General features: G+C 68.1%; 1 protein-coding gene and 1 long non-coding RNA gene across 2 annotated transcripts; both read left to right on the forward strand.

The window, feature by feature from the left end:
* The first annotated feature begins 217 nt into the window (after positions 1 to 217).
* LOC311185179 lies at positions 218 to 19,977 on the forward strand. Its single transcript, XR_014617103.1, has 3 exons — positions 218 to 272; positions 1,693 to 1,772; positions 19,962 to 19,977. It is a non-coding gene; the product is annotated as an uncharacterized lncRNA (long non-coding RNA).
* ALG10 (ALG10 alpha-1,2-glucosyltransferase) lies at positions 17,719 to 19,838 on the forward strand. Its single transcript, XM_084255633.1, has 3 exons — positions 17,719 to 17,902; positions 18,225 to 18,422; positions 18,557 to 19,838. The coding sequence occupies exons 1-3, from the start codon at positions 17,720 to 17,722 to the stop codon at positions 19,586 to 19,588; spliced, it is 1,413 nt and encodes a 470-aa protein (XP_084111759.1). The 5' UTR covers position 17,719; the 3' UTR covers positions 19,589 to 19,838.
* Positions 19,978 to 22,728: the final 2,751 nt, after the last annotated feature.

Raw genomic sequence — 22,728 nt, forward strand, 5'->3', positions numbered from 1 at the left:
GCAGAGATTCTCAAAAGAGATTGAAGGCAGGGTGGGGTGGAAGCACCAGCAGGAACCAGGCGCACACCTGGATGCCTTCTGGAAGGGAGGGGCAGCGTGGGGGGTGCCAACCAGACCCCCCTCTCTCAGGCCCTGCTGTGTCCAGGATGGAGGGCGTCTGACATGAGCGAGCCTGTCTGTGTGGAAGTAGGGCAGGAAGACACGGCTGATTGGAGCTGGCGCCCGAGCAGGGCCTTGCCCAGGTCTTTGCGGTGTGCGTGAAGTACAGGCAGGTGAGTGACCGAGTCAGGAAGTGGCGGCTCCATCTGGGGGGTGCATGGGCGGGTCTAGTTATAGGTTCTGACACCATGATGAACAAGCCACATCGCGTTAGCATCCTCAGAGCCGAATCTGGGTCACGGCCTAGAAACGGCTTCCGGGCTCTTCCTCTGTCAGTCTTGGGAGGGGCTGGAGGCCTGAGACCCCCTGTGTTTCCTGTGTTTCCTGTGTTTCCCCCAGGGGGAAACATGGTCCTGTCCAGGCACCCAGTACACCCCCGTGCCCACATTGCATGGTGATTACTGCCCAGCTCCTGGGGGCCGGGCTCAAGGGTTGAGCAGAGACTCGGGAGGGGCTGCCTGCCGTCTCCGGCTCGTGGTCCTGGTGGCGCTGGGGGCTGCTCGAGTCACCTCGTGCCTGGCCTTCTCCATAGCAACGCTGGGCCTCCAAAGGGCCTGGGCAGCGGCCAGCAGAGCAGGCCGCAGGGGCGCCCTTTCCACATGGAGGCGAGGCGGCGAGCTGGTTACCTGGCGCCTGTGGCCCACCCAGGTGGAGGTGAAATACGTCCTGCCATGGGACAGCCTGAGCGCTCTAGAAAGCCCCAGGGGGACGAACAAAAGGTGCCGTCAGGAAACACAAGACAAGGCGGCGCCTCCTTCCTAGCCTTTAGAGTCGAGTCCAGCAGGAGCTCGGTTCCTGCCAGGCCGGAGAAGTCGTGAGGGGGAAGCACTTGCTTCTTAGGTAGCGTTTTCCGCTTTGTTTCCTAAGTACCCGCAGAGAGGGTGTGCTCGGCGGAAAAGCTGGATTCCCAGTGGTTGGCTCCGTTGCATCACAGCCCCCTTCCGTGGGGGCCGGGCTGGCCCCTGCCCCGCGTTCACCGGGCACCAGCACGGGGCCGGCCCTTGGGCCCTCCCCCCCACCCCCCAGGCTCCGACTCCACCCGACTCAGCGTTGGGAATGACGTTCTGAAGTCACTCGACGTGACGGTGTTTGTGTTGAGTTTTCACACCGTTACTAGCAACACCCGAAGGTTCGGGCGGGAATTGATCCGACTCAGAGAACGTCAGGTCTCCTGAGGACCTCGGGGGAGAAATTGCACAACACTGTCGTACTCTCTGTCGAGTGGTTTCCAGCCTCCGTGCGACGGACATTGCTCACACACCCCAAAGGAGAGGCAGGGGCGTGCGGGGGTTTCCTCTCTCCTGTGCGACAGACGAGTCTGACTCTTTTCGATGATGGAAAGTCGCTTCTTCCGAAACACAGCGTTGCAGGAGCCACATCCTCAGAGGGGATCGCGGGGCGTTCCCGTTCTATGGCTGCGTGTTCTTCCTTTGCCCCTTTTACGTAACACCACCAGTGTAATCTGAAATATTTATGATAGTATAAAAGTACAAATGACAGGAGAATAAACAGCTGTTTCTCTGCTATTCTCAGATCCAGGATGGCCCGGCTTCCCGGACGGAGCGCCTGGTTCTGCTTCTCAGCCACAGCCAGCCACGCCCGGACCTGCAGAGGTATCGTTATCGTTCCTTTCCTCATTCTCTTACGACGCAAGTGTTTGTTCATTGCCTCTTTGTATGTGCGGAGCATGTGGTCGCGGCCTTTTTAATCTTTTGACCTGCACTTTTTTGCTCAGTGTAGCATGTCCCAGCAGCAGGTGTGTTCACCGGCTAAGGTCCATGCCGTTCGTGTTCACTGCTGGACGGTACTCTCGGTTGCGAATATACGGAACGCGTTGAAAGATGAAGGAAGAAGTTGGGAGCACTCCATGGCACGTGTCACACTTTGGACCCTGTAACCAGGCCCACGTGTGATTCCCAAGAACATCTCGTGAGAATGTCTGTGGAGCAGTCAGCTCGGTTCCCAGCACCACTGGCCACGCTGGCCTTGGTGACGTCAGCCATGAGCTTTCTCCCAAAACAGTTCCTCCAAGGGTGCCTTGTTCTGGCTTTAAATTGCAAAGATCTTACCACAAGTGAGTTTCTTGCTTGCTTGTTTGTTCACCCTCCGCGATGCCGCCTTGGGTGGGTCGTGACGCTGTCTCTTCCTGACGGGCTTTGTGTGATGAATATACGGATAAAATTATTTGTGGGCGCTGGCTGTCAGCCGGCAGCATCCGCTCTGTCTTGATGCTGCTGCTTCAGTTTGTTCTGTGCTTGACGTCCTCGCGTTGGGCGTGTGTGTGGTGGGCAGTCCCGTGCGTGGGCCGGGCGGGCTGCAGGCGGCCTCTGTCCACGTGTGGCTCTGGTGCACCTGTGCTGGTCCAGGGGGTGCTTCTGGGGCAGTGGCCTGGGGGCAGGTGCCCTCACGTGCTGGGACCCGCTCTGTCCAGGGTGTCTTTGGTAGTGCTAGAGGCCGGCTTTGGTCAGACGCGTGTTCTGCGCAGCAGAAGGGGTGTGACTGCCCCAGGCCACGGGGGCCCCGCTGGAGGAATCTGCCCCACTGGACTGTGGGTCCCTCCAGAGCCGTGTTGGTCTTTGCTCGCTAGGACTTTGGTGAGGTTTTTGTGTCTGTGATTGGAGATTTGGGCCTACGGTTTTCTATCAGGTGTTCTCTGTGCTCTGGGAGTCAGATGATCTTGGCCTCATAAAATGGTTTCCTCCCCAGGGACAGAGCGGGGAGCAGAACAGGGGGATCCACTGAAACACACTCCTGAGGGGAGCAGCAGGGAGACAGGAGATGCGCCCTGTGGGTCGCTCCCTGGCCGGGATCGCACTTAGGCCGCGGCGGTGACAGCCTGAGACTGGCCCCTGAGCCGACGGGGAAGCCCCGTCTTTACTCTTCCTCACGATGGTTTTGCCACAGACTTTCTCAAAGTGCTTTATGTTGACATAACTGAGGGGACCGCGCGCCTACGTTTTCACACACAAAAAAAATAATGACAGGACACGGAACTGTCAGGAGGAGCAAACGCGTTGAAGAGCGACGTACCTCAGGCTCTGCCTGGCGCACGCACTTATTATCCTGTCAGACGGAGATGACGCTTCCCTTGCGCAGTAAACGCTTCTCCTGGCTGAGTCCATGGGGTCAGGCGGGCGTGTGATGAGCAGCGTCTTGTCTCTGAGGCGCGGCGGCCGTGGGGGGGTGGGGGGAGCGCGAGGGGTGGGGCGCGGAGGGCGGCTGAGGCTGCCCAGGGTGCTGGGCTCTGACCGGACTCCGGCCGCAGCCGCCTGGACCCTGTCACCTGGGCTGGGCCCGGGCCTGCCCCGCCGACCGCGCCAAGCTGCTGCGCCGTCGCTCTCTCCAAGGGGCTGGCGCGGCGCGGCCGGCCCGCCCGGCCCCCCGTGCTCGGGGCACTCGCTGCCGCCTTCATCGTCATCCGAGGCCGGGCCTCTCCGGGAGGGACTCGCGCAGCTCCAGGCGCGTGTGGGCGCCAGCGGCCGAGAGGCGCGCACCCCGGGCGGGACGTGAAGAGGGCCGCGCTCCCCTGCGTGCCCGAAACGCAGATGAACGAACCCAGCCTGGGCTCAGCGGACAGCGTGGACGGCCACGTTCCTGACAGACAGGAGCCAGGAACCCCGAGGCCACACGTTCCTGGCGCGAGACGACCCCGGCCGGCCCCGGGACCCCCACGCGCCGGCCCAGGTCTGACGCCAGCCGCGGCTCGGGTTAGACGCCAGGCCCGGCCTGTCCCCGCAGGGTTTTCGCAGCGCGCGCGGGCGCGGGGAGGACGGGCCGGCGGGCGGGCGGTGGCTGAGGGTGCCGGGCGGGAGCGGCGAGGGAGGGGCCCGGGCAGCAGCAGGAGCCTTGACGTGTCCGCGGGAGGCCCGCACCCTCCAGGCCGCGCCCCTGGCCCCAGCCGCCCGAAGGGCAGGGCCAGGGAGGGCGCGATCCCGGCCTTGGGGCAGCCGGAGCAGGAGGCGCGTCTCCTCCCCCTCGGCGGACGGTCGCGGTGGCGAGGCGGGGGCCGGGCGGTGACGGGGGCGCGAGCGGACGGCCACGGCTGACGTAGCCACAGCCCGGGCCACCCGCCGCCGGCTCCCACGCGCGCCCCCCAGGCCCGCTGCGGCCCCCCCACTGGACAGCCCCGGGCCACGGGGGGCTCCCTCCCAGCTTCTTTGCGCCAAGAACGTCCGGAGGGAGCTGACTCAGAGCCGCCCGCGGCCAGGACTGACTCACGGCCTCGCGTCCCTCCGCCTGGCAGCCGGAAAGGTGATTATCCGGTATTTTTAGCTGCTCGCAGGCGGAGGTGAGGCAGCCAGCCAGGGCCCCGCGGGGACGGCCGCGACACAGCCGGCGGGGCGCCGAGGGTGGCCGAGGGGTGGGGGTTCTGTCCCGCGGGACGCCGTGCGTGGGAGACGGACTGTGGGGCGCGTCCGACCCCCAGCTCCGGCCCCAGGACCCCACAGACCTCTCCCTGGCGCCCAGCAGGCAGGTCCCGGGCGTGTCCTCCTGTGGACCCCGGGCCCGTGCGTGTCCGGGAGGAGCCAGGGACACTCGTGTCTCCGCGCCGGGCCCCGAGGGCGGCCGGGGTGGGGGGCAGCCGCTCCTGCGGGGAGCCTGGTTGGGGTCAGCCACCCCGGGCAGCCGCGTTGCTAAGCGGCCAGGGGGTGGAGGGACGCGAGAGCCGTGTGGGGGGCAGCCGCGGGGGCCGTGCTCACGGTGGGCGCCCTCCCTGCAGGCCCATGGCCAGGGGCCCTGCTGGGCGTCTGGGTGCAGCTGTGGCCACTTCCCACCGTGGGCCTTTCCTGAGGCGGTGCCTTCCCGCCCCCTCCTTGGCCTGCGTTTGCGACGCACGTGTCTGGGCGAGGACGGGCCCCGGGAATCTGTAAAGAGTCTCGGACCCGGGTCAGGAAGACACAGCGGCCGGGACGCAGGCCAGGGCCTCGCAGACCTTCCGCCCAGCAGGCCAAGGCTGCAGCAGGACCCAGGAGGGCGCCGTGTCGCGGCCCGGGCGGCCAAGGAGGTGGCGGACCCCAGAGCCAGAGGCTGCAGCCAGCAGACCCTGCTGCGTGTGCGCCCAGGGCGTCCCTGCAGCCGCACAGGCCTGGCTGTCCCCCCGCCCGTCCACTGCCTGTCCCCCACTTCCCCCCCGCCGTCCACGGCTGCTTGCCGCTGAGGGGGTGCAGGGTCTGGCACTGGAGTCCCAGGACTTGGCAATGAGGAAATCAAGGAGCCGCGAGCAGAGGACGCCCGGGAAGAGCCGCCACCACAGCCCCAGCACAGGGCGCCCTTTCTGCCCCCAGAGGCCGGCTGGAGGGGCCCAGTGCAGGCTGCTCAGCCCAGAGCCCTGGAAAGTGGGGCTGCGAGACGGGTGGGGCGCGCACGCAGGTGGGAGCCGCAAGGGCTGCTCCGGCCGCTGAGTTGAGGAAGAAGTCAGCTGCTTTGTCCAGAGCCGGTGCCCCGCGGGGGCAGGCCGGGCTGCTGCGGGGACCCTGCGCTGGCGAGCGCCCTGGGAGGGCAGACTCATCAGCAGCTGTGGGAAGACAAGGGCAGAGCTGGGACACGCAGCCCGAAGCCCCGCGCTCTCAAAGGAAGCCTTTCACTGTGCGTCAAACCGCAGACAAAAGCCTGGGAACAAAACGCTGCCTCCCGCAGCCTCGCCCTGCCCGGCTCCCCATCCTGTCTGGGTCGCCGCCTGCCCGCCTGCCCGCCACCGCCTCCCCTCCACACACAGATGCTCAGCCTGGGCAGGGCCCCAGCACCCCGGAGAGTCCTTGCGGACCCCCAGCTGGTGACGGGCACAAGGCCTCTGGCCCCTGACTGGAGTCCCTGGCCCAGAACAGCGGCCACTGCCCCTGTGGGAACGTCCCACTGGCCAGGCGAGGCCCCGGCCCTCAGAGGACGGCAGGGGGTGGGGGAGGAGGTCTGCGCTCTGTCCCCGCGGCTTTTTTTTTAAGATTTATTTATTTATACAAGCCCTGGGCAGTCAGAAGCGCGGGAGGGTGAGAGGATCCACCAGAGCCAGAGCGGGGAGCAGAGCAGGCAGAAGGACCGAAGGACACTGCTGAGGGGAGCAGCGGGGGGCAGGAGAGGTCTGCGCGCCATGTGGGACCCTCGCCGGCGGCCGGGGATTGAACCGGCGCTGCAGAGGCTGCGGGCAGCTTCGCAGCCCAGCGCTCAACCGCTGCGCCACCGGGGGAGGCCCTGTTCGGGTGCCGGCTGCCTGCTAGTGGTCTGGTCTCGGGCGCCGGCCTTTGGCACAGGAGCATGCCCTGGACCTGCCTCCTGGAGCTGGCCGGCTCTTCCAGTCGGGTGGCCAGTTTTACGTCCCGGGGCTGCTTTGTCCACCTCCCACCCCCTCCGTTCCAGCTCCCAGACCTGCCCGCCGGGCCAGGAGCGGGGCTTGGTGTTGACTTACTCAGCTGTGCCCGACATAGAGTCCACGGCCACCTCTTCACGACCCGTGCCGCTGGGAGGGCCGTCCCAGGGCCTCCAGCCCCGGGCCGCTTGGGGCGCTCGCTCCTCATACAGCGGCCGCAGGGGCACAGCGTGGCCAGCACACGGTGAGCAGTAGGGTGCGAGCCACCTGTTTTGTCCTCTGCCATCCGCAGCCTGCTGCCTGGCTTACACGCCCCGCCGGGGCAGCAGGCGCAGGTCTGGGGGAACGCAGGGCAGCGTCCTGGCCCCACCTGACCCCCACATGCTCCTGGAGAAGAGCAGCTGCGGGGCAAGCTCGGCAGGGCCAGTCTGGGGGCAGCGCCGCAGCCATGGGGGCCTGTGCATCTTGGGGGCTGTGCATCTGGGGGGGCCCGTGCGTCTGGAGGGGGCCTGTGCGTCTGGGAGAGCCTGTGCGTCGGGGGGGGGGGCCTGTGCGCCGGGGGCTCCAGTGCTTCATAGGATCCTGCTTCCCGAGCAGAGGCGGCCTCAGGTGAGGGGACGTAGCGGTGGCTTCTGCTTCACTCTGACCCCGGATCTGTCGTTTAACGAAGCTCCGGGGCCGCGGCCTGTCGTCACACGGGAAGCACCCCCGGGTGTGTTCGTGTGTTCACAGCAGCCAAGTCTCAGGGACAGCTTGGGAGCCCTGCGGCCCCCGTGTCCACAGTCATGGCCGCGAGGCCGGCACGAAGCCGAGGAACCAGCTCGCGGGGAGGAGCCCCCGGGCTCAGCGAAGGCCGAGGTGGAAGGGTCCCGGTGTCGGGGCCGGGTCGGCACCGCGAGGACACGGTCGTGGACGGGGGGCCAGGACAGGCCCCCAGAGAGCGGGCTGGGCAGCAGAGGGCGCTGGGTCGCCCGCGTGGGAGCCTCACGGAGTGTCACGATGGACGCGGACTGAGGGCGAAGTGCGGAGTGGACGGGCCGCGCCCTCCCCACCGGAGCCCTGGGGGCCCGGCCCGGCCGCCCGGCCGCCTCTGCTCCCAAAGCCTTCCTCCACCCGGGCGCGGCGGCTGCGCGCGGGGACGCCTCGGGGTGTTTTCTTCATGTCCGCTGTAGGGACAAGCTAATGTTCTTCAGGAAAGGTCGGCAGCCTGTCAGCCATCTTTCCTGCCGGTGTCTGCCCGTCTGAGAGCGCCTCCCCTGGACGCGCTGGGCGGGGGCACTGGCAGGGCGGGGGAGCAGGCTCTGCCTGGAGACAAGGGGCCGTTTCTGGGGCAGCAGGTGGAAGGCCCCGGCGTCTTCCCTCTGACAGGCGCCCCCGTGGGGCCGGCTCGGCGGGGGCAGGGAGGGCAGACAGGCCGGGAGTGGGGGGGACAAACCTGAGTGGGTAGCGGCACAGGACCCCTCTGCGCCCCGCACCGGGCTCATGGACGACAAAGGGGCAAAGTTAACAATGATTCGGTTCAGAAAACGGCTCCTCGGGAGGGAGGCAGCGCCATGGGGCCGGGCGTGGGCGAGCACCTGTCAGAGGCACAGCCTGGATGGGTTCGCGCTGCCCCCGGGGGCTGACAGTCAGCAGCGAGCTCCGGCCTGAGCTTCGTGCCCGAGGGGAGTGAGCTGCGGAAACGGAAAAAGCAGCTGCTAAAATAACTGCTGCGGCCCGGGGCTGTGCTGCGTCACTGTGATTCATGCTTCGGAGCCTGTCGGACAGAGACGCGCACGATTTACAGCCGGGAAACTCACCTTTCTCTGTCGGCTCCGCCCCTCCAGAAGCGATGACACATGGCGGTCACGAGCAGGCCTGGCCGCGCCCCGTGACAGGAGGGGGAGGGGGGCAGCTGCTCAGGAGGCTCCCGCAGCAGGGGCCGGGGCGGGAGGGCTGGGCAGGCCTCCAGGAGCTGGGCCTGAGGATAAGCCTCATGGTCCACGGTGCATGCAGCACGGCTCACATGAGGACGGCCGGCCCGTGTGCCGCCCGCAGAGGCCGAGGACTGGGGGCGCCCCAAGCAGAGCAGGCATGAGTCGGGGCTTCTCCCACCGCGAGGGGAAGTAGTGTGTGCGGGTCCGGCACCCGTGGGGGTCACGTCGTCGCTGCGTGTCCCTGCAGTACACACACACGGCAGGAGGACAAGGCAGGGGCAGGAGGGGGAGAGACGGTGTCAGGCTTCACCTGGGCCCAGGACGTGGCCTCGCTAGGCCCTACCCTGACCCCAAACACGCATCCCACCTGTGAGGACACAGCCCAGCAGCACCCCAGGGTACCGCACAAGCCAGCCAGGCCGCAGGGTGATGGCGGAGGACGGGGTGACCTCACCTACAAGACATGGCCTCGAACAGATTCTCTCTTCGGGGGAAAGTGCCGGGAAGACTGTGACGAGGGCCTCTGAGGAAGGCAGGGTGTGGGCCCCCTCAGCCTCGCGCTGCTGTGCTGCTGACTCTCCCGGGACGCTGTGGTTCTCTCTGGGCCAGAGGCCAGTGCTCTCAGGGAGACCTACTGAGAGTCTTAGGGTTGGAGTCTGGAGGCACGTGTCTCCAGAACACTTTTTTTTTTTAAAGATTGATTTATTTATACATATACCAGCTGGGGTACAGGCCAGAGTTTTTTAGGGGGTGAGAGGACTCAGCAGAGACAGAGCGGGGAGCAGAACAGGTAGACTCACTGAAATCCACTGCTGAGGGAGCAGCGGGTGCGACAGCAGAGGTCTGCTGCGCCCTGTGGGTAGCTCCCTGGAAAGGAAAGGATCGAACTTGTGCTGCAGAAGCTGCGGTGAGCTTCATAGGTTGCGTCTTAACCCTTTGCGCCACCAGGGAGGCCCCTTCTCCAGAACACTCTTGAGGTTCAAAAAAGGAATCTGCAGGCCAAGAGCGAGCCCTGAGGCAGCAGAGGCCCCTGCTGGCCTGACAGCCGCGGGCCCCTGCATTGCTCACAGCTTCTCCCAGAGCTGGGAGTGGGTCATGTGGCCAGAGTCAGCTCGGAGGCTCTTGCCCACGTGCGGCGTGGCGTGCTGTAAGGTCTGTGCCGAGCTCGTCGCCTCCGCTTTTCTCTGGGGTCCTGCCCCCGCGTCCACCAGCACCGCCCTGGCGGGCAGCCTGTCCTGGCTGCTGACCGGACATCTTGACCGTGCCACCAGGCCTCTGAAAAATAAAACCAAGTGGGTTGTCTGAGCGGCCAGCGGGCCCTGCATCCTCACGCCGCCCTCCCCACCCGTGGGCCGCGGGGACTCGTCTTTCCTGCTTCTCTTTGAGCAGAACTGAAACCGCGCGCCGGCTGGCGGCGGTCCCCGGGGCCTGCGCTCCTTGGAGGACGAGGGAGAGACGACACGTGTACCTTCACCTCTGCCGTTCCCGCATCCCAGAACCGGCTTGGAAACCGTGGGAGGGAGCGTGGCCAACCATCACCCTCCGGGCAGCAGGTGCCAGGCAGACGCGGGGGTGGGGTGGGGAGGGGAGCCGGGATGGGGGTGGGGGCTGCGGGCAGCCTGCTTCCAGCCGCTCAGCTCTCATTCCAGTTTATTCGACTCCAGCCACGTCTCCTCCTCCCCTGGATCCCAAACGCCAGCCATGTCTCCCTGGGACAGAAGCCCCTTTGGGACTGAGAGGCCCGAGGGTCTGACTGATTCCAGGCATCCTCCTCCTCCCGGCATGCTAAGCGCTGAGAACTGTGTTCTTGTAAATGTGACAATCACGGATTTTTCCCTCCCGGCCTGCTAGAAGACCCAGTCTTTCTCGCCTGAGCGACAGGGAGACTGCAGGGCCTCAGAGGACGATGTACCTGGGCGCAGACTGAGCAGCGTGGGTGCGTGTCAGCCTCCAAGAGAAGACGGGAAGAAGCAGGAGGCTGGCAAGGAGTGCTGCACCCACCTCCCGCAGGGTCCTCGGTTCTGAAGACAAGGCGAGGGGAGCACCCTCAGGACGTAAACACCCCTCACCGATGAGGTGTTGGGCCACTGCAGCGGAGGTGATCAGGTGACTGAGAACTCAGATTCATAAATAATAGAAATTAAAGTATCTTAAGAATGTAAAACAGGGCCTCCCTGGTGGCGCAAGCAGTTGAATGCGGCACTGTGCAGCTGTCCGTAGCCTCTGCAGTGCGGGTTTGATCCAGGCCGGCTGGCGAGCATCCCACATGGCGAGGCAGACCTCTCCTGTCTTTCCCGCTGCTCCCCTCAGCAGTGGATTTCATCAGTCTGCCTGTTCTGTTCCCCACGCTGTCTCTGGTGAATCCTCTCACCCTCGCACGCCTCTGGCCTGTACCCCAGTTCTTGTATAAATAAGTACATCTTTAAAAAAAAAAAGTGAAATAGGGGATGTCATCAGTATGGCTGAATAAGCAGCTAGCAGCAAAGAAAAGCATGGGGCAAGATTCAACACCCACTTACGATAAAACTAGAACTAGAGTAACTGAGGTCACAAGTGATAAAGTCACAGCCGGCATCACACTCGACGGTGAAAGATTTTCCTCTGAGGTCAGGGACATCGTGAGGGTGTCCCCTTCTCCACTGTTACTCACTGCAGATGATACAATAGCTTACATTACAAAAGATTCCACTAAAAAAAGGTAGAGATAATAAACGAATATGAAAGGGCAAGATAAAAATCAATATATTAAAATCTGTTGCACGTATATATGCCCGCAATTAGAAGAAAGAGAAATTAAGAAAGCAATCCCATTTACAAACTGCACCACAAAGGTAAAATAGCTGGGGCTAAATTAACAAAGGAGGTAAAGTATACATACTCTGATAATTACAAGATATGTTAAAAGAAATAGGAAAAAAAAACAAAAGAAATGGAAAGTTTTGTGCTTGTGGGTTGGAAGAACTAACATTGTTAAAATAGCCTTCTGACCCCATGCAATATGCAGATTCAATAATCCCTAAAACACCCCCGTGGTACTTTTCCAGGAAATGGAACAAAGAATACTAAAATTTATATGGAACTACAAAATAACCCAAAAGCCAAAACAATTCTGAAGAAACAATGAAAGAAAATGAAGGTATCAAAGTCCCTGACTTCAAACTATATGACCAAGCCGTAGTCATCAGAACAGTCAGGTACTGAAGTAAAAACGGACAGACCGACCAATGGAATGGAATTGCGAGTCCAGAGATAGAGTCACACAAAATCTGCAGTTAGTTTACGACACGGGAGGCGCGAGCACACGCTGGAGAAAGTCTGTTCAAGGAATGGTGCTGGGACGACTGGACAGCGGCATGCAAGAGAGCGAGACTCGTCCACCGTCTCACGCCAGACCTAGCAGTTGTCAAAATGGACTAAAGACTTGGCTTTCCAGCCTGAAGTCACACAATGCACAGAGCAGGCGATAAACTCCATGACACGAGCTTTACCGCCACCTCTGGGAACTCACCACTGTGCACACGCCAGGTCCAGGCTCAGACCTCGCCACATGGCACCACCAGCTGTAAAACTCCTACCTAACTCAACCAACGAGGAACACTGAGGAAATGTAAGGACACCGGAGAGCTGGAGGGCGGGGTGGGGGGCACGCGGCCGGGGCTCCCCAGGAGCCCAGGGAAGCAGCCACAGCCTGACACAGTGACAGACGGACCTGCGACGTGGGGACTGGGCAGGAGGGCATGACACTCAAGGGGAGGGTCAAGCAGTGGCCGAGCCACAGGTCCTGGCTGGTGGGCAGGGCGGAGGCCCCAGAGGGTGAATGTGGCAAAAGAAAGTCACAGGAAAGTGGGAAATCACGGCTGTGTGCTGTCAGCAGGAAGCAGAGGTGCTCGAGCCGAGGAGGAGCAGGATGGCGAGGGCCCTGTCCGCTGAGTGCCCCCAGGGGCCCCCGCCCGCCCCGCCCGCCGCCCGGTGCTGCTCCTGAGCCAGCCCTGACCCTGGGTCCGCACCTGGAGGCCCCAGCACGCTGTGTTTGGGGTCAGAGACTCTGGATGGGCGTGTTTCGGGTCCGTGGCCTCAGTTCCCATGACGCAAGCTCGCCGCAGGCCAGTGAGGCGCCCCGACCCGTCCGTGGTGGGTCCGGGAGCATGAACCCTGTGGCCCTCGTCGAGCCCTGGCGTGTTGAGGGGGGTGCTGCCCCTTCTGCGGGCGCCACACAGTCCGCGCTGGATGGGTGTGCTGCCTTTGAGACTCCTGAGGTTCCGGCCCTGAGGATGCAGAAGCAGCATCAGCCGTGGCACCACTTCCGGGGGTGAGGGAGTTGGGGGCGCAGTGCCCCAGCCCTGCCGCAGGACACAGGAGCCCTCAGGCCCCCTCCTGGCTGAGTCCCTTGTGTTCTGGACAGAGTTGTGGAAAAAGCTGTTCCTTTAGCAGGGAGAGGACTGCTCCACCCTGGTGCACTTCCGTTCCTTTACCGGTAAGGCTTTTTGTAACGGGGAGTCCCCAGGAAAGGGGGGGTTCCAGGTCCCCTGCCTGGACCAAGGGAGGTGGGGGAGAAGCTGGAGAGGAGCCAGGAGGAGGAGGGTGGGGCGGGAGGAGCCCGGGGAGGACGCGGAGCGGAGACGCGCGAGAAGCCGCGGGGCCTTCCCGGCCCTGGACGGTCGGGACGGACGCGGGCCCCAGGGCGGGACGGGGCAGCTCGCACCTGGATTCTGAGGTTGCTCTTTTCCTCCCGGACGCGCCGGCCCCCGCTGCCCCTTTCCTGCGGGTCCCCAGGAGGGGCCGTAGACCGGGGCAGGCTCTCGGGCCTCAGTGGCCCTACGTTGGGCCAACCCTGCTTGCCTGGAGCCGTGCCCCTGAGGGGCGGGTGACTTCGGGTGCTGGGCTTGGAAACGCTCTTCTTCCCCTTTTCTGTGCTGCACGTTCATTGCACGGACGCTGCTCCCCGCCGCGGTCTGTGTGTGCTGTGCTGTCCTGACGCGGCGGACGGCAGAACCTGTTTAGAGCGGGCAGGTTTGGGGGCCCTGGGCTGCCCCTTCCTGCCCTGTAACAGCTTCATTAGTGCTCGCATTGAAAGGTTCGTCTTATAATTAGAGATCTTCCAGCTCGCAGTTTCTACTAGCTGAGAAGTGTTAAGGAAATTCATTTTCAAAGGAGACATTTGCCACCTTCTGTGTGTAAACAGAATCGAATGTTCAGAGTGTGGACTTCAAGTGAGCAAATCCTGAAATACATTTGCTCCCAAGACGAGATGTAAAATAAGTGATAAAATCGAGTGCATTTCGGGGCATCCCTGGTGGCGCAAGGGGTTTAGCACAGCAGCTGTGAAGCTGTCCGCAGCCTCTGCAGCACGTGTTCGATCCCCGGCCAGGGAGCTCCCCACAGGGCGCAGCAGACTCTCCTGCCTCCCCGCTGCTCCCCTCAGCAGTGTGTTTCTATGGATCTGCCTGTTCTGCTCCCCGCTCTGTCTCTGGGGAGTCCTCTCACACACACCCCGCCTCTGGCCTGTACCCCAGTTCTCGTATGCATAAATAAATATTTTTTAAAAATTAAAAAAAAATAAACTCTAGTGCATTTCTGTGAACTACGACGCTTTGTTCTTTGCAATTCTAAGAATGGTGATTCCTGGAGCAGCTGCTGCTCTGCGCAGAAGGAGGTCACAGCCACGTTTCGGAGCTGCTGTGTGAGCGGCTGCTGCTTGCAGACCTCCTCTTCTGGGCGCAGGCCTGTGAGCCGGCCACCGGCGACAGGCTGGGGAGGGCACGGTGGGTTCAGCCCTCGGCCTTTAGACCTGGGCACTGGAGGCTGGTGGGCCAGGAACTGGCAGTGGACCCCAGGCTCTGGCCACCCCCCACCCCCGCCCCGGTGCAGGGACCCGCAAGAGGCCCACACTGGACGACGCCATGTCCGTCTCTGCGCGGACTGGTTCAGGATTTTCCTCCAACGTGTTTCCTCTAACCTAAACCACGACGGCCTGTGACGCTGCAGCACTGGAAAGCTGACATCAACGCATACGTGTGTATTTTAAAAACTAAATTTACAGTAAAAACACCCCCATGGCACTATCCGTAGAGCCAGTCCTGCGATCCCGGTGAGCTTCCCCAGCCGCCCCTCGGCGGAGGTGATCCCATCAGGCGAAACAGCCCACGCTTGCAAGCGGAAGAGAAATCAAACCACAGACTCGCAAAGATTTGTGAAAGGCCTCCAGCAAAGGGCTGCTCCCCAAACAGGGAACTCGTCACACTGGGCAACCAGCAGCCCAACCAGACGGTGGCAAAGGCCTACAGACCCCTCCCTGGAGGCGGCCCAGCCCTGGCGGGCCTCAGCTGCTGCGGGCCACCCTCTGCAATCGCGCGGACTCGCTGAGCCGAGACGGCGAGAGGAAGGAGGCGACGCTGTCCTTGAGCGTCTGGACACAGACCAGCGGAGCCCACGCCCCCGGGCGCCCCGGGCTGCCATGCAGTGAGCGCACTCCGGGTGCAGGGCCGCGTCTGGATGTTCCCGGGGGACGGAGGCCGGGGCTGAGGGCTCCGGGCCGAGACACCACACGTGACGCTGCTCCCTCTCCTGCCGAGAGTCGGGGCGCCAGCTCGACCCCGGACACGTGCAGTTCGATTTTACGTGTCAGCGCAATGTCCCCGTCGCCTGCGGGCCCTGAGCCAGGGCTGGTGACTAGACAGGGGGCCCGGCAGCGGGAGGGGGCTGAGGGCTCCCGAGTCGAACACGCAGGAGAGTTTCCTTCCGGAGCTGTCATCGCGGCGTGACCACTTACCCTGTGCCGCTGCCAGCACCGCGTCACCCCAGAGCCGAGCTGCCACCGGTCCCGGGGCCGTGACAGACCCCACTGCACACCCCGCCGTCCGCACAGACGTCGACTTCAGACCTCGGCGACGGGAACGAAGTCGGCCTCAGAAGCGGAACATTCCTGGGCGCCGCTGTCCTCTGCCGCTGTGCGAGCTGTTGTGGCGAGAAAACATTCACTTTGAAGGGCCTTAGGGACAGAAACCCGGGCCGCCGCCTCCCTGCCCTCACGTCCACGCCCGCTCCCCAAGGTGCGGCTGGTTCGGGCAGGAAATCCAGTCACGCGGCGGCGGGGGGTGCCGGCCTGAGCCCGGGCAGCGGCGAGGAAAGCAACAGACTCCACCAGCATCGCCGCGGGTCTGGCCCGCAGACGGCTCTGGGCGACGTCCCTGGGCCCAAGCACGGGCAGAACCCGGGGTCCCGCCCGTGCGGGCTGCCGGCGCCTCTGGTGGGCACAAGGGCCTGGCCTCGGCCCTGGGAGCCCCGCCCTTGGGGAGACCTTGGGGCCGGTGCGGAGCGCGCAGGGTCTGCTCCCCCTGTCGGGGCCTGGCCGCCAGGACAGCTGCCCCTGGAGGCGCGCGCCACATCCTGCCGTCCCGGAGGGATCGGCGGCCCAGCAGGTGCTGTGGCCGGGCTGGGGAAGGCGGGCCCGGGCAGTGGCCTCGAGGGGAGGGCGCCCTAAATTTTCAACTTGGGGGAGGAACTATAGGGGTACAAAGTAAATGACTGCACGGCCGGCTTAGCGTGCACTGAAGAGGCGCTGGCGACCCCGGGCTGACGCCCTCAGGCTCGCAGGCTGTGGGTGCCTCAGGCACCAGGACGGCGGCTTCTGTAAGATGACCTCACGCGGGTTATCAACAAAGGTCGCCGGCAGTTCTACAGATGTATTTATGCATGCGAGAACTGGGGTGCAGGCCGGAGGCGCAGGGGTGAGAATGTGCCAGGCGCAGAGCGGGGAGCAGAACAGGCGGGCCCCGAGACGCCGCCAGGGAAGGTCTGCCGCGCCCTGCGGGTAGCTCCCCGGCCAGGGACTGAGCCCGTGCGGTGGGGGTGACAGCCAGAGACCCCCAAACCACCAGGGAGACCCACTTTCCACTTACCTCGTGGGTGTATGTGAGGCGTGGGGAGTCCCGGGGCCCCCTGAGCTGTGCTGAGCGCAGGCAGCGCCCGAGGGGGCCTGGCCCTCTAGTCTAGGCTGGGGATCCCGGACGCCCCAGGCCAAACTGGCAGAGGACACTGAAAGTCTGGGGGGTCCGAGAGGTGGCAGTGGGGAGGGGCTTTGCGGCACCACGAAGCAGGTCCCTGCGCCCGGAGGCGGCCCCGGCGTCTCCGAGGACACGGGCAGCGCGGGCGGCGCCCACCCGGGGACAGTCGGCTCGGGGCTCGCCCTGCGGGGTCTCGGGCAGCAGCGGGGTCCGCGGGGGGCGGGCTTGGGGCGCAGAGCGCGGGTCGCCCCCAGACTCGCTGCCGCGCAGGCGAGCCCAGTGCAGGGCAACGGGGCGGGGTGTCCCGACCTCCCCGCGCCCCCAGAGCAAGGAGGAGCCGGCGGAGCGAGCCCCAGGGGTCTGGCTGCCGCCCCGACGCCTCAGCCAGGCCGACCCCAGCCCGGAGCCCGCGGGGCCGGGTCCTCCGCACAGCGAGGGCGCCCCCACGGCCGCGCCGGGGAGCTGGGGGGCGCGGAGGGAGCTGGGGGGCGCGGAGGGGGGGGGTCAGGGAGCGGGGGGGGGCGTGGAGCGAGGGTGCGCGGCTGGGGGGACCTTTCGGGGGAAGTTGCGGGGACCTGGGGGAGAGGTGGGGGCGGGTCCCCGGCTCCGGACAGGCTGACCCGCGCCCAGCCCTGGCGCCAGAGCCCGCGTGGCCGGCGGCGGGGGGAGGAAGCGGCTGGGGGCGCGGGGCGCCTTGAGGGGTGGCGGGGGTTCTGGGGGGGCCTGGCCGGGGCGGGGGGCCCGAAGGGGGCGGGGGCCTGAGGCGTCCTGCCGGGGGCGGGCACGGTGGGCGGCGCGGGGCGCGGAGGCCCGGGCGGTGAGGGGCCGGGCTCCTCGCGTCAGGGCCGCTTCGCGGACGCGCCCGCCGCCCGCGCCCGGGGGCCGTCGACCGGGCTGCCCGGGACCTGAGCGCGGCGGCCGCGCCCCCTGCCGGCGAGCGCGGGGCGAGCAGCGGACGCCCTCCTCGCTTCCGGCCGCCGCGCGCCGCCCGCCCCCCGGCGCCCCGGCCAATCCGCGCGCGCCGCCCGCCCCCCGGCGATCCGGCCAATCCGCGCTCACCGCCCGCCCCCCCACCGGCGCCCCGGCCAATCAGCGCGCGCCGCCCGACGCCCCAGCCAATCCGCACGCAACCCGCTCCCCCCCCCGGCGATCCGGCCAATCCGCGCGCGCCGCCCGCCCCCTGGCGATCCGGCCAATCCGCGCTCTCCGCCCGCCCCCCCACCGGCGCCCCGGCCAATCCGCGCGCGCCCCGCTCAGACGGACAGGCGCCCGCCGCGCCCCGCCCCCGCGGCGGCTGCTTCCGGGCCCGGCGCGCGCTCCCCGGTGCCCTCCCCGCGGCCATGGCGGCCCGCGCGGCGCCGCTCGAGGGCTGCTACCTGTCGGCCGCGCTGAGCGGCGCCTTCCTGGTGTCCTGCCTGCTCTTCGCCGCCGTCGGCCGCGCGCTGCGCGAGCCCTACATGGACGAGACCTTCCACGTGCCGCAGGCGCAGCGCTTCTGCGAGGGCCGCTTCTCCCCCGCGCAGGTGAGGCCGCCCCGCGGCCCCCGCCCCCGGCTCCGGCCCCGAGCCCGCCCCGGCCGTGGGCCGGACCCCGACCCGGGCCCAGTCGGGATCCGGCCGCCGGCCTGGCCCTCGCCCCGCCCCGCCCGCCCCGCCCCGCCCCGCCCCGCCCCGCCCCGCCCCGCCCCGCCCCGCCCCGCCCCCGGGCCTGGCCCGCCCTGCCCCGCCCCACCCCACGTGGCCCCGCCCCCACCTGGCCCCGCCCCCACCTGGCCCCGCCCCGCCCCCCGTGGCCCGCGGCCCCCCCACCTCGGCCGGCCGCGGGCCTCACCTGCGCCCCCCGCAGTGGGACCCCATGATCACCACCCTGCCCGGCCTGTACCTGCTGTCGGCGGCCGTGCTGCGGCCGGCCGGCTGGGTCCTCGGCTGGCCGGCGCGCGTGGCCTGCTCGGCGTGGACGCTGCGCCTCGTCAACCTGCTGCTCGGCGCCGGCAACCTGTACCTGCTGCACCTGCTGCTGCGCGAGGTGCAGCCCGGCCGCAAGGTGCGTGCGCGGGGGGGGCGCGGGGGGGGCGCGGGGGCGCGGGGCGGGCGGGGCCTGCGGGCGGCGGGGCGCGGGGGCGCGGGGGGAGCCGGGCCCGAGTGACCCCCTCCCGCCCCCCGCCCGCCCGCCCGCAGGCCGCCTCGGCCGCCCGCCGCGTGCTGTCCGCGCTGACGCTGGCCGCGAGCCCGCCGCTCTTCTTCGTCACCTTCCTCTACTACACCGAGCCCGGCGCCGTCTTCTTCGCGCTGGCCGCGCACCTGATGGGGCTGCGCGGGCGCCACGGGGCGGCGGCGCTGCTCGGGCTGTGCGCCGTGCTGTTCCGCCAGACCAACGCCGTGTGGGCCGCCTTCTGCGCCGGCGACGCGGTGGCCGCGCGGCTGGCCGCGGCCTGGCGGGCCGAGCGGCGCGCGCGGGACGGCCGGCGCCCCGGGCCGCTGGCGCCGCTGCGCTTCGCGGGGGCCTACGCCGCGGCGCCCCGGCACCTGCGCGCGCTGCTGCGGCTCACCTGGCCCTACGCGGCGCTCGGGCTGCTGTGCGGCGCCTTCGTGCTGCTCAACGGCGGCGTGGCCGTGGGCGACCGCGGCAGCCACGAGGCCGTGCTGCACCTGCCGCAGCTCTTCTACTTCCTCGGCTTCACGCTGCTCTGCGCCTGGCCGCACCTGCTCTCGCCCGCCCGCGTCCGCGCCTTCCTGCGCGCCGCGCGCCGCCGCCCCGGCCTGTCCTGCGCGCTGGCCGCGGGCGCGCTGCTCGCCGTGGGGCGCTGCACCTACGCGCACCCCTACCTGCTGGCCGACAACCGGCACTACACCTTCTACCTGTGGCGCCGCGTCTTCCAGCGCCACGCGGCCGTCAAGTACCTGCTGGTGCCCGGCTACCTGTTCGCCGGCTGGAGCGTGGCCGACGCGCTGCGCGCCAAGTCCGTCTTCTGGGTCGCCATGTTCTTCGCCTGCGCGGGCGCCGTGACGGTGCCGCACCGGCTGCTCGAGCCGCGCTACTTCATCCTGCCCTTCCTCTTCTTCCGGCTGCACGCGCCGCTGCCCGCCGTGTCGCGCCTGCTGTGCGAGCTGGCGGGCTACGCGGCCGTCAACGCCGCCACCTTCTACGTCTTCCTCTACCGGCCCTTCCGCTGGCCCGACAGCCCCGACCTGCAGCGCTTCATGTGGTAGCGCCGGGGCGCCCCGGGCCGCGGTGTGCGCGGGGACTGGGGACCCCAGACGGGCCCCGAGGCGGCGACGACGGGAAAGAGAGCCGTGCCCGGCCGCCTCGCGTCTCTCCCTGGCCCCGAGCGCGCCCCGAACCCGCGGCCTCGAGCGCGCGCGCCTGGGCGGAGGCGGCTCCCGACGGCGGCGGCGCTCACGGGGCGTTGGAAAGACGCGCTCCCGTGACGGGTCTCGGGCCTCCCCGGGGGCGCCGCGCTGGGGCGCTGGGCTGTGCTGCCCGCGGCCTCTGCGGCGCCGGTTCGATCCCCTGCTTGTGTAAATAGATAAATAAATCTTTTAAAAATATGTATTAAAAAAATTTATTTATTTACTTACACAGGCACTGGGCACAGTCAGAGGCGCGGGAGGGTGAGAGGATCCCCCAGAGCCAGAGCGGGGAGCAGAGCAGGCAGAAGGACCGAAGGACACTGCTGAGGGGAGCAGCGGGCGGCAGGAGAGGTCTGCGCGCCGTGTGGGACCCTCCTCCGGTGGCCGGGGAGCAGCCGGGGATCGAACCGGCGCCGCAGAGGCCGAGGGCAGCTTCGCCGCCCAGCGCTGACCCGCTGCGCCACCGGGGAGGCCCGATAAATAAATCTTTTTAAAAAAAAAAAAAAAAGCCCGGGTCTCACTCTTGACCGCACAGGGGGTTGACCCCCCTGTGGTGTATTTTCGGCCACTGGGCAGGTGGATGCGCCCCCCGCCCCCGTGGGAAACCCACACAACTTGCAGCCGGGAGGGCGCCCCGGGGGCGAGGCTGCAGGAGGTGGGGGGCGGGGGCTGCCGTTCCAATGGCTCTGGGCGGACTTGGCCTGCCGCGCCGTCCTGGCTGGGCCCCAGGAGTCAGTTCCTGCCCCTCTTGTCTCCCCTCGGGACAGCACCGCGGGGTGCGGCCGCCCCCCAGGATGGCCCTGGTGGAGGTCGCGCTCTCAGGGGTGTCCACAGACACCCCTTCTCCAGTTAGGCCGTTTGTTTATTTAAGGTTAATTTGTGCAGACCAGAGCTGGGGCGCAGGCCAGAGGTGCGGGGGTGAGAGGACGCCCCAGAGACAGGGGGGAGCAGAACAGGCGGATCCCCTGAAACCCACTGCTGAGGGGAGACTGCAGAGTCTGCTGTGCCCCGAGGGTCACTCCCGCGGGGTTCGCACTCCGGAGACTCGCGGAGGCCGCAGGGAGGGTCGCGTTTTCAGGGTCCAGTGGCCTCTTCTGTGGGACGCGGTGCGCCCCGGAGGTGGCCAAGGGAAGGCGCCGTTTATGGGATCATCGCTCGTGTCAGTTGCGCTTCCCGGGGCGCCCGGCCGTGGGGTTCAAGGGAACTGGGGTTCGGCGCCCTGGCCCGGGCAAGTCACCGGCAAAAGGACGTTGGGGTCACCCGGGCCCGAACAGCCGCTCGCGGCGGCCCGCCCGGGTGTGCGTGTCCCGGCCGCGCCCGGCCTGGCCCGGCAGCTCCCGTCCGAGCCGCGCGGCTCTTCCCACCTTCCCGCCCGAGGCGCCTGTCGGGGCCCGGCGCGGGGCAGCGCCCGGGTGGTCGCGCGGGGCGGGGGCGACGCGCCGTCTATTCTGTTTATTTTTGGGCTGAGGAAACGCTCAAGTCTGTTCTGGGAAGCGGAGGCGGCGGGCGCGACCCGGCCCGGAGCCCCCCCCTCTCCCCCCCCCCGCGCGGCCTCGGCTCGGTCCGGCGGGGCGTCCAGCCCGATCGCGGGGCCCGCCCCGTCGCCTCCCCGCGGGGGGGTCGTTTTAGGATGAGGATTCGTGGGGCGCCGGCGCGGGCCGGGGGGCGGGGGACGGCGGGGGGCCGCGCCGTGGGGTCTCCCCGCGCCCGGATTCGAACCTGCGCCGCCAGGGCGCCCGGACCCGCAGCTTGAGGCGCTGTTCCGGGGAGTCCCGGCCTCGGGGTGTCCGGCGGCGGCTTGTCCGGAGCCCCGACGCCGCCGCGGGGAGGCTGAGACGCGGCGGGCGGCTGCGGCCCGAGGGGGGGGGGGGGGCGCCGTCCCGGCGGGGGCGAGCGCGGGGCCGGGCGGGGGCCGGGCGGGGTGACCCGCCCGGGGGGGGCGCCTCTGTCCCCCGCGCGGCCCCGCCAGGCCGGGGTGGGGGGCCTGGGGCCGCCTGGGGACCCCGCGGAGGCGCCCGCCGCGGCCTGGGGAGGGGGCGGGAGGGGGCGGCCCGGAGGGGCCCCGAGCGCGGGTGGGGGCCGGCGGGGGGCAGGGGCCGGCGGGGTCGGGGGGGCCGGCGGGGTCTGGGGGCCCCGAGCGCGGGGGGGGGCCGGCGCGTGGGGGGTCGGGGGGGCCGGCGCGGGGCGGGGCGGGGGGGCCGGCGGGGTCTGGGGGCCCCGAGCGCGGGGGGGGGGCCGGCGGGGGGCGGGGTCTGGGGGGGCCGGCGCGGGGCGGGGCGGGCGGGGCGGGGCGCGGGCGGCGGCCGCAGGGGGCGCTCGGGGGCGCGGGCAGGGGAAGCCGCTCCGGCGGGGCTTCCGGGGGGCGGGGCGGGCGGCGGCCGGGGCGCGGGTCCCCGTCTGTCCCGGGGCGCCCTGGCCGGGGCCGCGCGGCTCCTCCGCCCGGGGGGGCCCAGGTCGCCCCGCTCGGGCCCTGGCGCTGCTCGGGGCGTCGGGGCGCCCTCGTCTCTGCGGGGGGCCCGCGGGGCGCCCTCCCGGCCGCAACCCGAGGCCGGAGCCGCGCCGCGGGGCGCCAGGTGAGTCCCCGGGGCCCGCGCGGGGGGGGGCGGGGGGCAGCCTGGGGGGCCGGGCGGCCGCACCCGCAGACCCTGCCGGGACCGGGGCTCCCCCAGAAGCGGCCCTCGGGGGCGGGGCTCGCTTACTCGCGCCTGCGCTGAACCCCGCGGCTGTCGCGCGGCTGAACCCCGAAATCCCGGATCGACGAGTTTGGCTTCTTTATTTATCCACGAACCGGGGTGCAGGCCAGAGCTGAGAGGACCCCGGAGACAGTGGGGGGCAGAGCGGGCGGAGCCCCTCGGGGGGCGGCGGGGAGACGCGGGGGTGCGCCGCGCCGCCTGGGCTGGGCCGGGGCCGGGGCGCTCGGCGCCCCCAGGAGGCCCCTGTTTGCTGGGACTCGGGGTTCGGGTGACGCTGCTAGCCGGAGTCCCTGGGTTTTGGGGCGA

This window comes from Talpa europaea (genome assembly GCF_964194135.1).
Source record: "Talpa europaea genome assembly, chromosome: 15".
Taxonomy (NCBI): Eukaryota; Metazoa; Chordata; class Mammalia; order Eulipotyphla; family Talpidae; genus Talpa; species Talpa europaea.

Coding starts and splice junctions, on each gene's coding strand:
- ALG10 (XM_084255633.1), top strand. CDS start 17,720: ATGGCGGCCCGCGCGGCGCCGCTCGAGGGCTGCTACCTGTCGGCCGCG. Junction 17,903..18,224: donor GCCGCTTCTCCCCCGCGCAG/GTGAGGCCGCCC, acceptor CGCCCCCCGCAG/TGGGACCCCATGATCACCAC. Junction 18,423..18,556: donor AGGTGCAGCCCGGCCGCAAG/GTGCGTGCGCGG, acceptor GCCCGCCCGCAG/GCCGCCTCGGCCGCCCGCCG.